This window comes from Truncatella angustata (assembly GCF_020726525.1).
Source record: "Truncatella angustata strain MPI-SDFR-AT-0073 chromosome Unknown BKA67scaffold_15, whole genome shotgun sequence".
In the NCBI taxonomy this organism is placed as follows: domain Eukaryota; kingdom Fungi; phylum Ascomycota; class Sordariomycetes; order Amphisphaeriales; family Sporocadaceae; genus Truncatella; species Truncatella angustata.
In genome coordinates, this window is record NW_025763395.1 from 64048 (window position 1) to 78383 (window position 14336).

Here is a 14336-nt window from a genome sequence, read left to right on the forward strand (position 1 = left end):
ATGATACCGGTTCTTCAAAGTGGGGGTTAAAAATTCTATATTCATGAGTTAAATCAATGCTTTGGGTGTCGGTCGGTGAGACTTGCGGATATGTAGGTGCGGGCATGTTGCTTCAGACCCTGGAGGAGTTCTTCCTTTGAGGTCACTTGTACCGCGTTTCGTCGCTCATGGGTATTGAGAAGAATAAGACGCGTCGTAGAGAAGTGGTGTTTCCCAATTAAGATTATGATCGATCGCCTGAGGGTGTATAGTATGCACCACAAGACCATACGTGGATGAGTAATTCCAGTTTATGGACGTCATGCGGTTCACATTTGCGGTCTGAGGCAAGGCCTCGCGATCGGCTAACTCGTGCACTAATAAGTCGCTTGTGCCTGAAGGGGGCATCCCTAAGCAGTCGGAAAACGACGCCTGAGTCTTGATCTGACCCGAGCATGCCGTACTCATTGATATCAGACTAATGTTGGCACCAAATCGGTAAAAGTATTGCCACTTCGAGTCAGCACAGCATTCTGCGGACAACCGTATTACGACTTGTCAGTTTTACAACGATAGGATGAAGACGCCAGGAGTCTCCAGGGTCTGGAGCCGCTGGCTCTAGCTGTTGCTGACGAATAATAGCGCTCAACGAGCATCTGCGTGTGGGGGTGTCGGCAAGACCCCTGCCTTTCCGAGTACTGCGGACTGCATGCTGTCTTAAACTACTCGTTGCACAACAAGGGATTCAGTATGTCTGTGCTTATAGTAGTCCTTACAATAGTAGTGGCTATTTCATATTGTTTACATAGGTCCTAATGATAAAATGCGTTGCATGACTTGTTGCCCCCCCCCCCCCCCCCCCCCTTCCCCGCAGATCAAGGTTGTCTGAATGCTAAGCGGCCGCTTAATTGCGGCGTAATAGTGAGAAATAAGCCGAGCCAGAAATCCTCTCTCCGTGCGACCTATAATAACCATATCTGAGGGGATATGGATACTAACAAAAGACTAGATAGACCAGGTATGGTATGTATGAGGAATTTGAACTCGATAATGTTCATGCACCTGGGTTCGGGCCGTTATGACGGTAACAGGGACATCGCAAGTCGAGGGCGGTGAAATCTGAAACGCAATCAGCCGCTCAAAGCTTATCTTTTGCAATGGATGATCTGCCTCAGTGTCATGTTGATTGAGACGTACAATACGCACGTACTCTTGATCAGTTGCTCTGCTTGCCGCAAATGTGGATGCTCAGGCGGCACATTCAAGCTCTGGAAGGTCGCGTGCGGTCGAGCCCCCCGGCGTCGGAATCAGCATGACTTCTAACAATAAAAAGCATGCATGACAGGCGGGTGGGATTGTGGAGGTTGTCTTAGATGTTGCAGAGGATCTATGGTTTTGCTTGCTTTTTATGTACGATGCATCTGTGAATGACATGGCCCCGGCCAATTGGAATATAGAGCAATCATTATGAGCTCTTCTGGCAAGGAGGACATGCATAAACGAAGGCCTTTGTGTCTAGTTGTAGGCTGCGCAAGACCGAAACCTTCAGCCATACAAATTTAAAGAGCCGGCACAGTTCTGTTCTACACTGCGGCTTCGTGTTAGCCTGAGCTGATTCAGTCTTTCTCAAGATTAGGTCATAGAGACATGAATGGCATACATTTGGCAATAATACACGACACGGCATCAATCCGAGAGTCAAAACTTCATTCAGAGGTTAGATGCACGCTACCAGTCCACATTTATCTCTTCGGTCGTCTAACGAAAACCGACTTTGAAATACATCGTACGTGGTAATAAGTATCACCTGAGCGTGCAAAGAGCTATGCAGATGCGGCGCTACAGTCAAACCTTGGGTGTACATGTCCCCACAGCACCACCCTTGCAACCGGCTTGAGGATCGTGTAACTCGGTAAGAACGTGAATACTTCGTCCTCAAGCACCGATCAGCGCGTGTCGCGTTTAATAACGAGGGCCAAAGACATTTTTCATACTTCTTCAGTGAGCCCGTACGTCAACTAAAGTGGTGTCTAGCGCAACGGCGTGGCAATCATGCCCAAAGACTTCCTTGACCGAATGACGAAGATCTCCTTTGCGTACGTAGTAGCCTAAGGTTAGGTTAGATGCATGACTGTCAGATCCCTGACTGCGGGAGCAGGGAGGGGTTTCCCTTGACGGATCGACCCAACTACCGAGAAGCAAAAACAACGCCACTCGTTTTCAAAATACTGCATTCCTGCCATCACTAGACTTCGCGAGGGAGGATTAAAGTTGATAAACGTATGGACCTTGCAAAAGTACGGATTATACTTGGTATGTCTTGCCGCTGCAGACCATTGGTCCCACACCCGTGGGCTTACAATTCTTCTACAGCAGGCAGTACTCCGTAGTATGGACAGATGAGCTTGACTGTTGACATGGAGGATATGGCTCTCATCAGTCAATCTTAGCGGCAAAGCTACGCATGTATGTCAATTCCAGCTATTTTTAATGAGATCTTTTCAACCCCTAGTACAATTATGAACTTTGGATGCAAGCACTATTGAAGAACCCTCGCTAATTCGGATGCAACCCGTTGCAGCGGGCATGAGTTCGCAGACCCTTGGTACCCACCCGCAGCTTGCATGACCAGGATTCGCATGACCAGGATTCGCATGCCACATGGTCTCGATTCGTATGTTGAAACAAAGGGAAGATACCACTTCCAGACTATCAGTCTTCTATCGCTGATTTCTGCGTTCGTGACTTTAAGGTCGAGACGGTAGAACGGGCCGGGGGGTTTTCCCCCCTTTTTTTACGAGCAGCGACAACGGTAGGAAATATTCTCACCTACATAAGCCTGTGACTGAACGTTTCATACGCAATGCTCTGTTCTTTGCACACGCAAGGTTGATTCTTTAGTTTGAAGCGTTCCTTATGTACAGCCTCGGCCAAGGCAGCGCAAGACCCTGGAGCCAGCCACTCGCTCGAACGGTCAACTGAAGGGTTATACCACATTGACTTGGACGAATCACATCACGACTTGCAACACCACTCCATCACTGTAGTTCTCCACACCATCTCGAGATCACGCCGACCCTTTGACAGTACTAACCGTTACAGTCTTGTTCTTGTTTGATGCTCCACTATACAGGCAGCTGATTTACCTGTATTACATGTCGACTACGTCACTATATCAACCTAGTAATTTCCTGCCTTGATCGTCTTTGGCCGGCCGCATTGAGTGGATATTACTTGAAAAACAATAGAAACAACAACAACCATCACAACCTTACCAGACCGCCACTATTTGAGTATTGTCATCTGGCAATATGTCAACTGACAAATAAGTTCGCCTCCGTCAACCTACAGTAGCATCTACAACGTACATATCCTCAAGTGCATACGGTGGGATTGCTGCATTCAAATCCTTCGAAACAAAGTGGTCAAGAATGACTGTAGGCAAAAGGAAAACATGGCACACTTCGCTGCCTAGGACTTACTGAAATCCAAAGGCCGCCACGGAGTCCATGCATTTCGTGTGCCGCGATACACAAACCCTCCTGACAACCCTCTGCCTCGTGAAAGCACCACATCATCAAAAGCAGGTCATGAGCTCCAGACGTTCAGATCTCGTCACTGCTAGCCAATAGTTACTATAATTAAGAATATGAGATGGGAATGCTGTGTTCAAAAATCAAAAGGTAGCTACTGTTTCGAAAGTGCTGATCAATCACAAAGCCCAAAATGGAATTTGGCTATCTAAGAAATTTGATCATCGAACCGGCTTCGATATTTGCAAGCACCAATAGCCATTTATAACAGCCGCGTATACAGCCCACGCGCAACCACATGACTTGAATATACATCCGTGTAATTGTGCATACCTATTTTTTTATGCTATACCTCTTGTTTCATAGTCCTAATGTTGACTAAAATATATTAAAGCTTCGAGGTCGTAACATGCTAGATCGCTAAAGCTTGTTGGAAAATAACACGTAGTGACCGTCATTAATGGCCATGCCTACTACAAGCCAAAAAAGCTCAGGTTCATATATATCTAACATCCCGCTCAGCCACAGTATGCACAGGGATGAGACATATGCGGGACTGTTGCAACAGGAAATACGAGCTTATGTACCATGTCGATCGAAGCAGGCATGTTTCAGGATTTGTAATCTTGCATTTGCGGCGGGCTGTCGGGTCGCAAGCCGATTTGCTATAGTTGACGCATGCATATATTGCTACGCGACCTCCTGGTTTTTAATGTTATAATAAGGCATCCGTCTTGGTAAGAGATGACGACGATAATCGTATTCCACTTCGGTGGTGTATTGAATGTGGCACCATGCGCGTGACATTGTGTACAGGTCCTTCGTTTGAGAAACCGGTGGATGCTGAGTTTCACCGGGTCTGCGTTCAATTTCTCGTGGATACGTATGCCTTGTCTTATCGGCAAAGTGTATGTCATTTGAATTTATATTTGTAACCGTTTCATGGAGCTATGACTTGAAACAACTTCCCACCTGTTTGTACCAGGATTTGCCTCGTCCAATTGTCTTTATGGCAAAAAGTCCCTCCATATTTTGACACTGTCCCCAGCGTCTTTGCCGTACTAATTCCAGATTAATATCGTTTTGCAGTCCCCGAATGTTATTCTGTAGTGGTATTAAATTGTAAAAATGCTCTTAAAAGTAGTTTCGCTTTCTTTGCCACGTCTGAACGGTGTATAAACTCTGAGGCATGGATTTGGTCGTGGTCATAACTTGTGGCCATAGATGATAACATCTGGATTATAGAATGCTTGATGGTACCAAATATGGTTTGAGTTCCGGTTGATCGGGTTTGATGTAAATTAATTTTATGATCTGGCCTACCCAAGCTTACCCTTCTTCGCGGCTCTCAGTCTACGGCATTATCAGGTAGAGGAGGGTTTGTAAACACGAATGGTGCAAACTTTGCATATTGCGAAGCCCCTTGAGACGTTGCGAATCAGTCAGTGCAGGGCAATTTTAAGTGGCAAAATCTTGATTGTATGTGATGGACCAGAAATGGGTACCTTTTTGACAATCGGTTTGATGACGACTTCCTTCATGCCCACTCCTGTCTCTACGTTGAAGAAATTGTCTTCTTGGCGATTTTCATGTTCCAATGTATCTTGTCCTTCCTTTGTATTTCGAACTTTCCGACTTTCGCAATATTATGGACGCACCACAAGCAGAACTCCAGATAGACACATCCAAGTGACCATAAAACTTGGCTCTGGGATATTGTAGAATTCAAGTCCATCTACGGGAGTCGGCATGCCTATGTATAGCCATCAATACGGGATTAGGGTATTGCCGATCTTGTCAACTAGGAACAAAACCGTGTTAGTCTAGGTCCGATACGACAAGGTAGTGCAAATTTTGTCACACGAAGAAAACCATAAGATCTTACGAGGTTTGACGTCTCCGTGTCATCCCTAGTCCTTTCTTCCTCGCTTTCTAATCCAACACTCAGTTTTTTTTTCTTTTTCATTTGTTCTTTTGACATGTCGTCAGTCCATGAATGCGCTTGATTGCAGTGACGACTCCTAGGCATTGTTGAACAGCCCAAGGCTGGGAAAGCGCTGCTGTTGATGTTGAATGTTCCCAGAAGTCCTCGAGGTTACTGTCCACCCACTCGAAGACGAGAAAACATCTTTGCCATGCTGGATCATGAGGAAATCTTTTTAATAGGTGTCTTTTGTTTGTTTTTGGCCGATACTTCTCCGAAGCTCTGAGCTTCTGACGTTAAGCCTCTCGGTCACGGGTGAAAATCACCTTGAATGAAAAATAACCTGCTCTTTCAGAGGGCTTTGGCAGGTAAGTGATTCGATGACTTCAGTATTAAATATAGTTTCAAAGACTTTCATGGGCAAGCAATCCTGCTTTTCCATCTTACTCATTGAAGATTCTGTAAAACTTTATCATGAACGAACTGCTTTATCTCGTTTGCTGGAATCTTATCGAGCTCTAGCATGGCAAAGTTGTTCTGTGGGGGTGTGAGAGTCACACTGAAGCCCATTCAGAAATGGAAATGACAAACGACGAGTCGCCACTTTAGCCTACTTCGGATGTTGGCTTGTATCTTCTCCCAAAGTCACCATCATTCGGCAATCTCTTTTCACCATCCGGGTCGTGGATAAAAATCTTCGAACTGTTAAACCCTTCTTTCTTAGAGACGATGGTTTGACGAGTTAAAAGATTATCTGTTTCGGTTTTTGGGATCCCTCTTGTGCTGATTCATGGATACTATCGTTCTCGGGCTGTTGGATTGGTTCATTACTGTGGCGTGTCTCTGCGGGCAACGCTCCCTGAGGAACAAGTTTCGCCGCTTGTTGTTTCAACTTTCCCGAAATATGAACGATACCTGAATGAGTTCGGCAAACCTATTCACAAAGAGATTTGCATACAAATGAGATTACCCGCCATTAGGCACGATAAATCCATCATCTTAATGCTTATTCTTGGTCTCTAAACTAGAAATAATTAAACTGTGGTCCTACAAGTTCAGATTAAGGTTGCAATTGCTATGGAATGACAGGAACCTTAGACTAAGACAGCCTTACAGCCACTTGGAACTATTATGCTACGATCATTCTAATAGTGTCCAGCTTCCAAGCTTACCAAACTTTTCGAGACATTCCATGGCCGAAATCTCAGACGAAATTAGCTTATCATTTGTTCAAGATATCGTGATCTAATCAATAAACAAATGGCGAGTCATGAGATTGTTACGTAGCCTCACCCTACCCACCTTTAAAACAATTTAATTGAAAGGTGATACTCGCACACAAGTCCTGACAGGATCACCAGGATCTTTCAATTGTATGTTTACATGTTGATTCTGTCAAGCGAAGAAATGCCGCCATAGAGAACTGTCTTCTCCCTAACGTAGAGCAGCACACGATCTTCAGAAGGAACACGAGGCTATGTGGGGGTTGTTTGGTAGGATTGTCTCGTTGCACAGGAGCACAACTTAGTGTAATAAAAGTGTCTCCGCCACTGCCTCCTACCCAAGGCTTGCATGGCAAGCCTTCTGTATTGCAGGCCAATTTGGGGGCTTCCTTTCGCCCCGCCAGTGACAAGGCATTTCTTGGAACACGCCATCTGCACCCAACACTCCTTTTTCAAGTTGAAAATCTGCTGGAATGTTGTTAACAGAATGTATTGCACCTACCTGACACTGCTTGCGCTATTAAATTAAAGCTTTTCTTGAAGTTTTATAGAAATCTTTTTGATCTCACATCCACAATCTCATCATTGCGATGACACTATAATCAACAGCCATGGATTGAGCGGCGTGATAGGGCCCTCTTTCGCAAGACCCAACCGCGGCGGTCGAGTCCACCCAACTCTACGTCCCTATGGAAGTTGTCAATTGCCTGGCACGCATGAAACGAGTTATCGGCAATTGAAGATAGTTGTATGTAAGAGCGTGTCGTTCGAGGTGCCAGTAACCCGTCATTCGAGGTCCTAGCAGAAGTGGTTGCAATTGTGCAATATGCATTGCTGAACACCAGCTCCATTTTTCACGCCTCACTTTCCCAGTCTTTTTCATCATCCTATACAATACACAACAAATCAAACCATACATACCTAATACAACGGTCCCAGGCCACTGCTAAAGCATCTCTAAATGTGAGAGGCAGCTGTTCGAATTCAGTGGATTTCTTACGCTGTTTGATATTGAGTCGGAACGTATAGAACCTTTTGTTGGCTTAAAGAGGCTCCTAACAATGACTCAAAGCGAGATAATACGGTGAACTATCAGGAGCACTGTATAAGTTGAACATGATTATCTAGTTCGAGCAGATGAATGGGCAAGTTAAAAGCGTCATGGTAATCCCTCCGATGGCACATCTTGTGAGTTGAATCGCATACATGAATCCATTGGTTCAACAGCGCAAATTAATCGAACTTGCCGATCGCAAAAGCTGAGGCAAACCAAGCTGTGAATCGTGAGGAGAATTCTAGTCTTTCTGATTAGAATCTATAGTGATAGTAGCAACCAGAATTCATCATATTTGGTTCGATGTAATTGAGAACGACCTATGTCCGTTATTAAGACTTACAACAGCACCTTTCTGTTCCAAAGTAACAATTGCGGGTGGTGTTACACCTACAGAGTTTAATGCTCTCAGAAGCAAATGGCACAGATCGCATCTCTGAGACGAAATGTCTCGTTGCGTGAGGCTGCACCCACTGTTGAAAAGTTTTATGAAGTCGATATTACTGCAATTTGTGCATAATGCAAAGCGCGACGTTTCCCGGGCTGGTTTGATCTTTGCCTAATCTATGGATTCGAAAGAAATTACTGCTAATCCATTATTCGGTCTAGATGTCCACCGCATCGCTCGGCTTCCTCGAATTGTAGAAAGCATGAATGATACCCTTTCCATCAGATTTGGAATGACTTACTATCTAACTATAGTTAGTTCACAACATCCGCCATGGAGCATGGTCTAGCGAAGATCTTTCCATCTAATGAAGCCTGCTAGCTGTAATATCAAGAGAATATTATGATCCAGGAACTTTCATTTTCAACTGACCTCTGATCTCAAGAGAACCAAATAGGCTTACTGGCATACTAGACTAAGGTCAGGATTCCGACTTCATATATGCAGGCGGTCAATTTGACTCACTTGCTGACGTTCCGCAGTGCTTGAGATAATCGCGCTTGACCTGGTTGAATTGAGCTCTTCTGTCGGTGGTCTAACTAAGAAGCCCGGTCCTGGAGCCTCGTTTATAGTTGGAAGTTATTGATTGAGTCGAGCGGTGTGAGACCTGGGAACGTCGAATCTTTGCGATGCTTTCAGCCCTCTGTTTCTTTGGTGAATCACGTTTTGCTACAGTCATATTTCATCGGACGGATAGTTGAGTCAAGGGCATGGTGTAAGGTAGGACTTTTGACCGATACATTTCTTTTCAATGGCCGCCACCTTGTCATGGAGGACAGCGGCGACCTCGTAGAGTTCCGAAGATCTATCAGTATAATCCTGCGACACATCTACGGCCAGAAGTCTTTGTTTTACTAGCCGCAAGAGATCCTTTAATGCAGTGTCGTCGTCTAAGTCTGTTGCCATGACTTTCATATACGAGACCATGTACGAGTCAACCACATACTCATTCTTCCCGGATCTGTCGTCAGTTTCCCAGAATTATTTACTTATGTTAGCTTGGAAGGTGTCCACGGCTCGGTATACGTAAGTAAGCCATAATAGCGTTCTAGCAAAACACAACCCATTGACCAAATATCAAACTGCCGTGACCGAGGATCACTTTTGCCCCTCGTTGACTTTATATCAGATGGTTCATAACGGGCTGCAACCGACCAAGTCTTGATCGCTATCACTTTCCCTGTCTTTGGTATGTTTCTCCTTCTCATGGAATGTCGCAAGGCCCAGATCAGCGATTTAGAGAGTCCCTTAGTTATTCTTATCCCGAAACTAGAGAGTGTTCTCAGGCTTTAAGTCCCCGTGGCGGCAATTTTACTCATACACTTCCTCAAGAGTTGAGAAAAGCCCTGTAAATTGTTGGAACAACCCACCGGACACTACCAGGTCAGATCGCCTGTCTCAAAGATCTTCCAAAGATTGAGCAAGTTTCCAGCATTCGTCCAAGTAAACATAAGGCATCAATATCCGCCTATTTCCTATGCAGCAATTGGCGTGATTAGATGGTGTAAGTGGACAGTGCCTTGTCAGTAATATCATGCGGCTGTAGGCCAAGTAGCAGAGAATATAGTTTCTCATAATCCTTGGTTATGAGAATCAAAACTCAGAATACTCTTTTCTTCCGTCCCGTAAAGTAAATTACACGAGACTCTCTGCGTCTGGGATCGTTGCATTCCTTATGATGCTGATCGGCTCGAAAACTTCGTTACTCGAAGCAATGTGATCGCAAGGTGGGCCCTCCCAGTGTCCAGACAATTATTTGCAAGTGCTTTAGCAGCCTCGTCTACCAATTATTTCATTGTGACTTAGGCTTCGCTGGTCGTTGGTCGTTGGTCGTTCTACGTTTGGCAGTGTTTGGCCCGCTGCTATGTCGAACCGTTGCCTCTGTGTCTCCAAAGTGCTGATATTCGGCTTACCAGGATTTTTCTTGTTAATGCTTTATGATTCTCTCGATGCACTCTTGAGTCCACAAATGAGACCCAAGAGGCGCAGTTTTTTTGAGTCGATAAAATCCGGTGTAAAGAATTTCTCCGCAGCACTTCTCAGATTCGACCGATTGCCACGGTCATTTGATATCTCGGAAAATTGAAGCTTTCACTGGTATCTAGGGTCGGCGAAATATACCCAGGTGAGGCTGCGACAGCAGTGGGCATCGACTGAAACCAATGGCGCCTCCATAGCCGCCCCCAATGTCACCTCGATCCGAGTATACAATGATACAAGTGTACATTCTATCAGATTGCTAGTGAAGCTGAAAGTCCCTCCGCATGCTTATTTCGGTACGCTGCCCATCAGCAACCTGATGGTGTCATACATAAGCCCACCGAAAGAAGGCATATTCGCAATGCATAGCATAACATATAATGCCGCCTCCTTCTGATCAAGCGCAAACCTCATGGGGCACCTGGGACATGCACCCCGTTACTTTTTCGTCACCAGAGCTATATCGGGTGAAGTCCAACCGAACAACATAAGATTTGCGCAGGCCCCGTACTTTTCCTGCGGGGTCGAAAGATCAATAAAGAAGATGAGGATCGGGACTCACTCCTTGGAGGCCTTGTATCTCTTCCATATTATGAGCGACTAACTCGGTTCACCTGTGGTCGGTGAAAGATTGGGCGGCAGGCGGAGTAACCGTTATCAACTTTCGCCCAATATACACCGTCCCGATTCATCATCTAAAACGCCAATTATAAGATCAAATCCATAAGATTGAAGGGGGAGACGTAAAAAGTCTGCAGCAGGCGGCACTCATGAAGGATCTGAAACTTGAGGTTAGTGCGGCACATCGAGGCTTCTTCCAGGAAGTAGACCTGTTGAGCTCATTTGATCATAATCTGATGCAGCACAGTACAGCAATTGGACGGAGCATTGGCAGAGAAAGAATGGAAGCCGAACGTACATCGCGTATGCGTGTGGCTTCGAGCCAGCCCTTCTTCGCTATCCTTGGCGGATTGATAATCATTGTTTCTATGTTTATCTTGGCTGTGGGGGACACGCCGGTAAAGACTTTGCGTTAGTACAACACAAGCTATGTATTTGATAAGCTTAGCGTCGCGCGGCATAATATACGTAGTGACTGTCTCCTATTCAAATCGGAGATATTTATCCTATGTATTGCCGGCGGCGAGCCGATGCCGGAGACCAGAATTGAGTTTCGGAAGATCCACCCGATAAACTCGAGCGGAACCTCCGAGAGGCCGGCGACAGTAACATCCAAGGACTACTATCTCCATAGCCAAGGCTCGCCTTGCCTCAATTATCTGATGCAATAACATCGCGAGGCACATAGCGGCATCATTGTAACCCCCAGCGTCATCACTTTGATCTCGAGAACACGTTCGCCAACATGCCCTCAGAGCTGAGTTCACACTCCCAAGCAGCTTCATACGCACAGAGCGGTTATGGCAACCGCATGGGATGGGGCACCAGGCCGGTATTAGTCCTGATCGATGTGTGCAGGGCCTATTGGACGCCGGACTCCCCACTGGATTGCAGTGCACACGAGCCGACGACTAGAGTGCCCCAGGTGATGCGCGGCTTGTTGGCGGCTGCACGAGCATCGGAGACTCCCGTCATCTGGACGGCGGTGGAGTATACAGATCCTAACATGAAAGATGCAGGTCTTTTCTGGCTCAAGTCTAAGACACTGGATGTATGGAATGTGGAAGATAAGCGCGGACTGAGCGACTGGGTCGAAGGGTTGGTGCCGGAGAAGGGCGAATTGGTCATCAAGAAGAAGTACGCAAGCGCTTTCTTTGGGACGTCATTGGCTACGGATCTCAGAGTCATGGGCGCGGATACTGTGGTGCTGTGCGGTGTCAGCACAAGTGGTTGTGTGAGGGCAAGCACACTAGATACAATGCAAAATGGGTTTCGGCCAATGGTGAGTTTCTGTAAATGACTCTTACTACTCGAGGCGGCGGCGGAACTAATGCTGTGCCAGGTGGTGGGTTCTGCTTGTGGCGACCGCAGCGACGAGATACAGAATGCTAACCTGTTCGACCTGAATGCAAAATACGCAGACGTTGTAAGCGAGAACGAAGCACTTGAGCACTTGAAGGCCGGATGGCCAAAGTCTTCATGAATAGTTCACCAGCAATTAATTCTTGATTGTACTACTGGGCGCCAGACTCTCACATCTCAGCACTGATCCTGTGATAGTCCCAAGCCCTATCACTTTCCCCATCGCATGACTTGCCGGCTTAAGCAAATGGGCAGGATCTATGTTATGAATATCACGCTGTGATGTCAAGTTCTCTGTCGGCTAGGTCTTCTTTAGCGACCGGCTAAGCGCTTCTCTAATAAGCGGAGCGGAACGTATAGAACGGCAGTAACTGCCAAGGCAAGCTCAAACCCAATATCACCTACAGTCTCTGCGATTGGCCCAGTCCACCACACCTGAGCCATACTCGGAATGACTAGCCCAAAACTCAAGACGCTTGCTGTCAAGGCGGCAACACCCCATGGCAGTTGTTTTGCTGAGTTCCAAGCCGACTGATCATAAGTGCTATATTGGCAGCGTCGAATAACAACGTGTTCAGTAACCAAGACAGCGACAAATGCTGCACTCCAATAACCAATCAGTGAGATGAAGTTTTCCAAGCTGGAGAAGAAATCCGCAGCTGCCTTGATGCTGACCGGTATGACAATGGCGGTGATAATTATGGAGAAAATATATCTTGGCACCACTACCAACTGAGGGATCAGCATTTGGAAGTTGAGAGTGACTGAATACATGGTCGCAGAAATATTGCCAAGCATGGTGAAGGAAAGGATGACGACCACGAATTTGCCGAACCCACCAGCCGGGGTAAGCATGGCTGCCAGCACACCACCGACGGACATCCTATCGTATCCTTCTGCCCATTCGGGTATGTTCGCAATAGCTCCACCGATGGCGGCTCCTAATGTCATCAATGGCACTGATGGGATGACGATACCAGCGTATGCATAGAGAAAGAGCCGTAAACTGTAGTCGGGTGAGCTTAGGAGGATCTCGAGGGCAATTCAACTTACGAGGAAAACTTGGGGTTCAGATAAGTGGTGAAGTCAGATGAGAGGCATGCGTAGGGTATCATGTACGAAGCAACAATCATACCGAAGGATAACACGGCGGCGGGTGTGGCAGGTTCTGTGGCCACTTGTTCTTTGAGTTTTGATCCCCCACAACCTGCTGTGATGACAATAGCAATGAGCGCCGGAATCCATGCAAAGCGTTCATATCCATGTAGGACTCTGTATCCACAGAATGAAATGCCAAGAGCGAGTAGTCCGACGATGACAATCCCTACTGCTGCAGAAAGAATGCCTCCGGTAACAGCGGACAGACACTGACCGCCGACTACACAGATGATGACACAGAATCCTGTAAGCGTGGCCAGATTGAGGATAACCGGAATGGAAACAAGATATCTACCGAAACTGTAACGTGCCTGTATCATCTGTCGGAGACCAGTTTGTGGTCCGAGGATGCCCAGGTAAGCAGGGAAAGCGGCCGTCAACAAACTGAAGAACATGATGACCAATGCACAGTCTCTCACGCTTAAGTAATAGACCATCGTGCCGAGCATTCCAAAGGTAATTCTGATAGGTATGAGATAGGGCAGCTGGTTACAAATAAAGGAGCATATGACATACGGAAGTAGATTGACGTTCATACAGAACCAAATAGAGAAATAGTTGCTGTATTGTGTTGAGATTCGTTCCTCAAGAGGAACTGGCATGACTCCCCGAGATTCCACAGAACTGACTGACAAGATCTTGGAGAAGCACCCCCGAGTGCTGGCCTTATCCGTAGAGCCAGCTTCAAGTTCGACATTGTGCCGTTCATCGTCCGTCTTCTCCATATCTGTCGTTTTGGAACTCAATTCAATTGCATCTGGTCTGCCCATACTGTTATGTGATTCCCGAGTCTCGTTCGGATGTTCCGAACGCTTGTTGTTACGGCCTGGACTCAGCGCAACGGTGGACATATATATAATGTATCAACTCCAGGTAAAGAGTCGGTATCCGCTTCGTATCCGCTTCAACCCCACAGTGCAAATGACGGTATCTGCCGGATCGTCTTTGTTATCTTGATCCCGGGCTTTCGAGACTACTGAAGATAAGACGAACACGACGAAAAAATTGGGGAAGTTAAGATTTGGAGAGCTTGTCCAATTGGAAAAGAAATTAA

At 46.3% G+C, this 14336-nt stretch overlaps 3 protein-coding genes across 3 annotated transcripts; 1 reads left to right on the forward strand and 2 right to left on the reverse strand.

The window, feature by feature from the left end:
- Positions 1-9109: 9109 nt before the first annotated feature.
- BKA67DRAFT_143648 (uncharacterized protein) lies at positions 9110-9464 on the reverse strand. The gene has a single exon (XM_046095069.1). The coding sequence runs from the start codon at positions 9367-9369 to the stop codon at positions 9151-9153; it is 219 nt and encodes a 72-aa protein (XP_045950805.1). The 5' UTR covers positions 9370-9464; the 3' UTR covers positions 9110-9150.
- Positions 9465-11507: 2043 nt separating this feature from the next.
- On the forward strand, positions 11508-12245 carry BKA67DRAFT_665485 (putative N-carbamoylsarcosine amidase; the record flags this gene model as incomplete). Its single annotated transcript, XM_046108561.1, has 2 exons — positions 11508-12044; positions 12105-12245. 2 exons carry the CDS (start codon positions 11508-11510, stop codon positions 12243-12245), a joined length of 678 nt encoding a protein of 225 aa, XP_045950806.1.
- A 191-nt stretch (positions 12246-12436) lies between these two features.
- BKA67DRAFT_528748 (permease for cytosine/purines, uracil, thiamine, allantoin-domain-containing protein) lies at positions 12437-14007 on the reverse strand (the record flags this gene model as incomplete). Its single annotated transcript, XM_046098980.1, has 3 exons — positions 12437-13130; positions 13178-13744; positions 13799-14007. The coding sequence occupies 3 exons, from the start codon at positions 14005-14007 to the stop codon at positions 12437-12439; spliced, it is 1470 nt and encodes a 489-aa protein (XP_045950807.1).
- Between the last annotated feature and the right edge of the window lie 329 nt (positions 14008-14336).

What these genes read in the sequence shown, in the direction of transcription:
- BKA67DRAFT_143648 (XM_046095069.1), bottom strand. Translation starts at nt 9,369, where the DNA reads ATGAGAAGGAGAAACATACCAAAGACAGGGAAAGTGATAGCGATCAAG.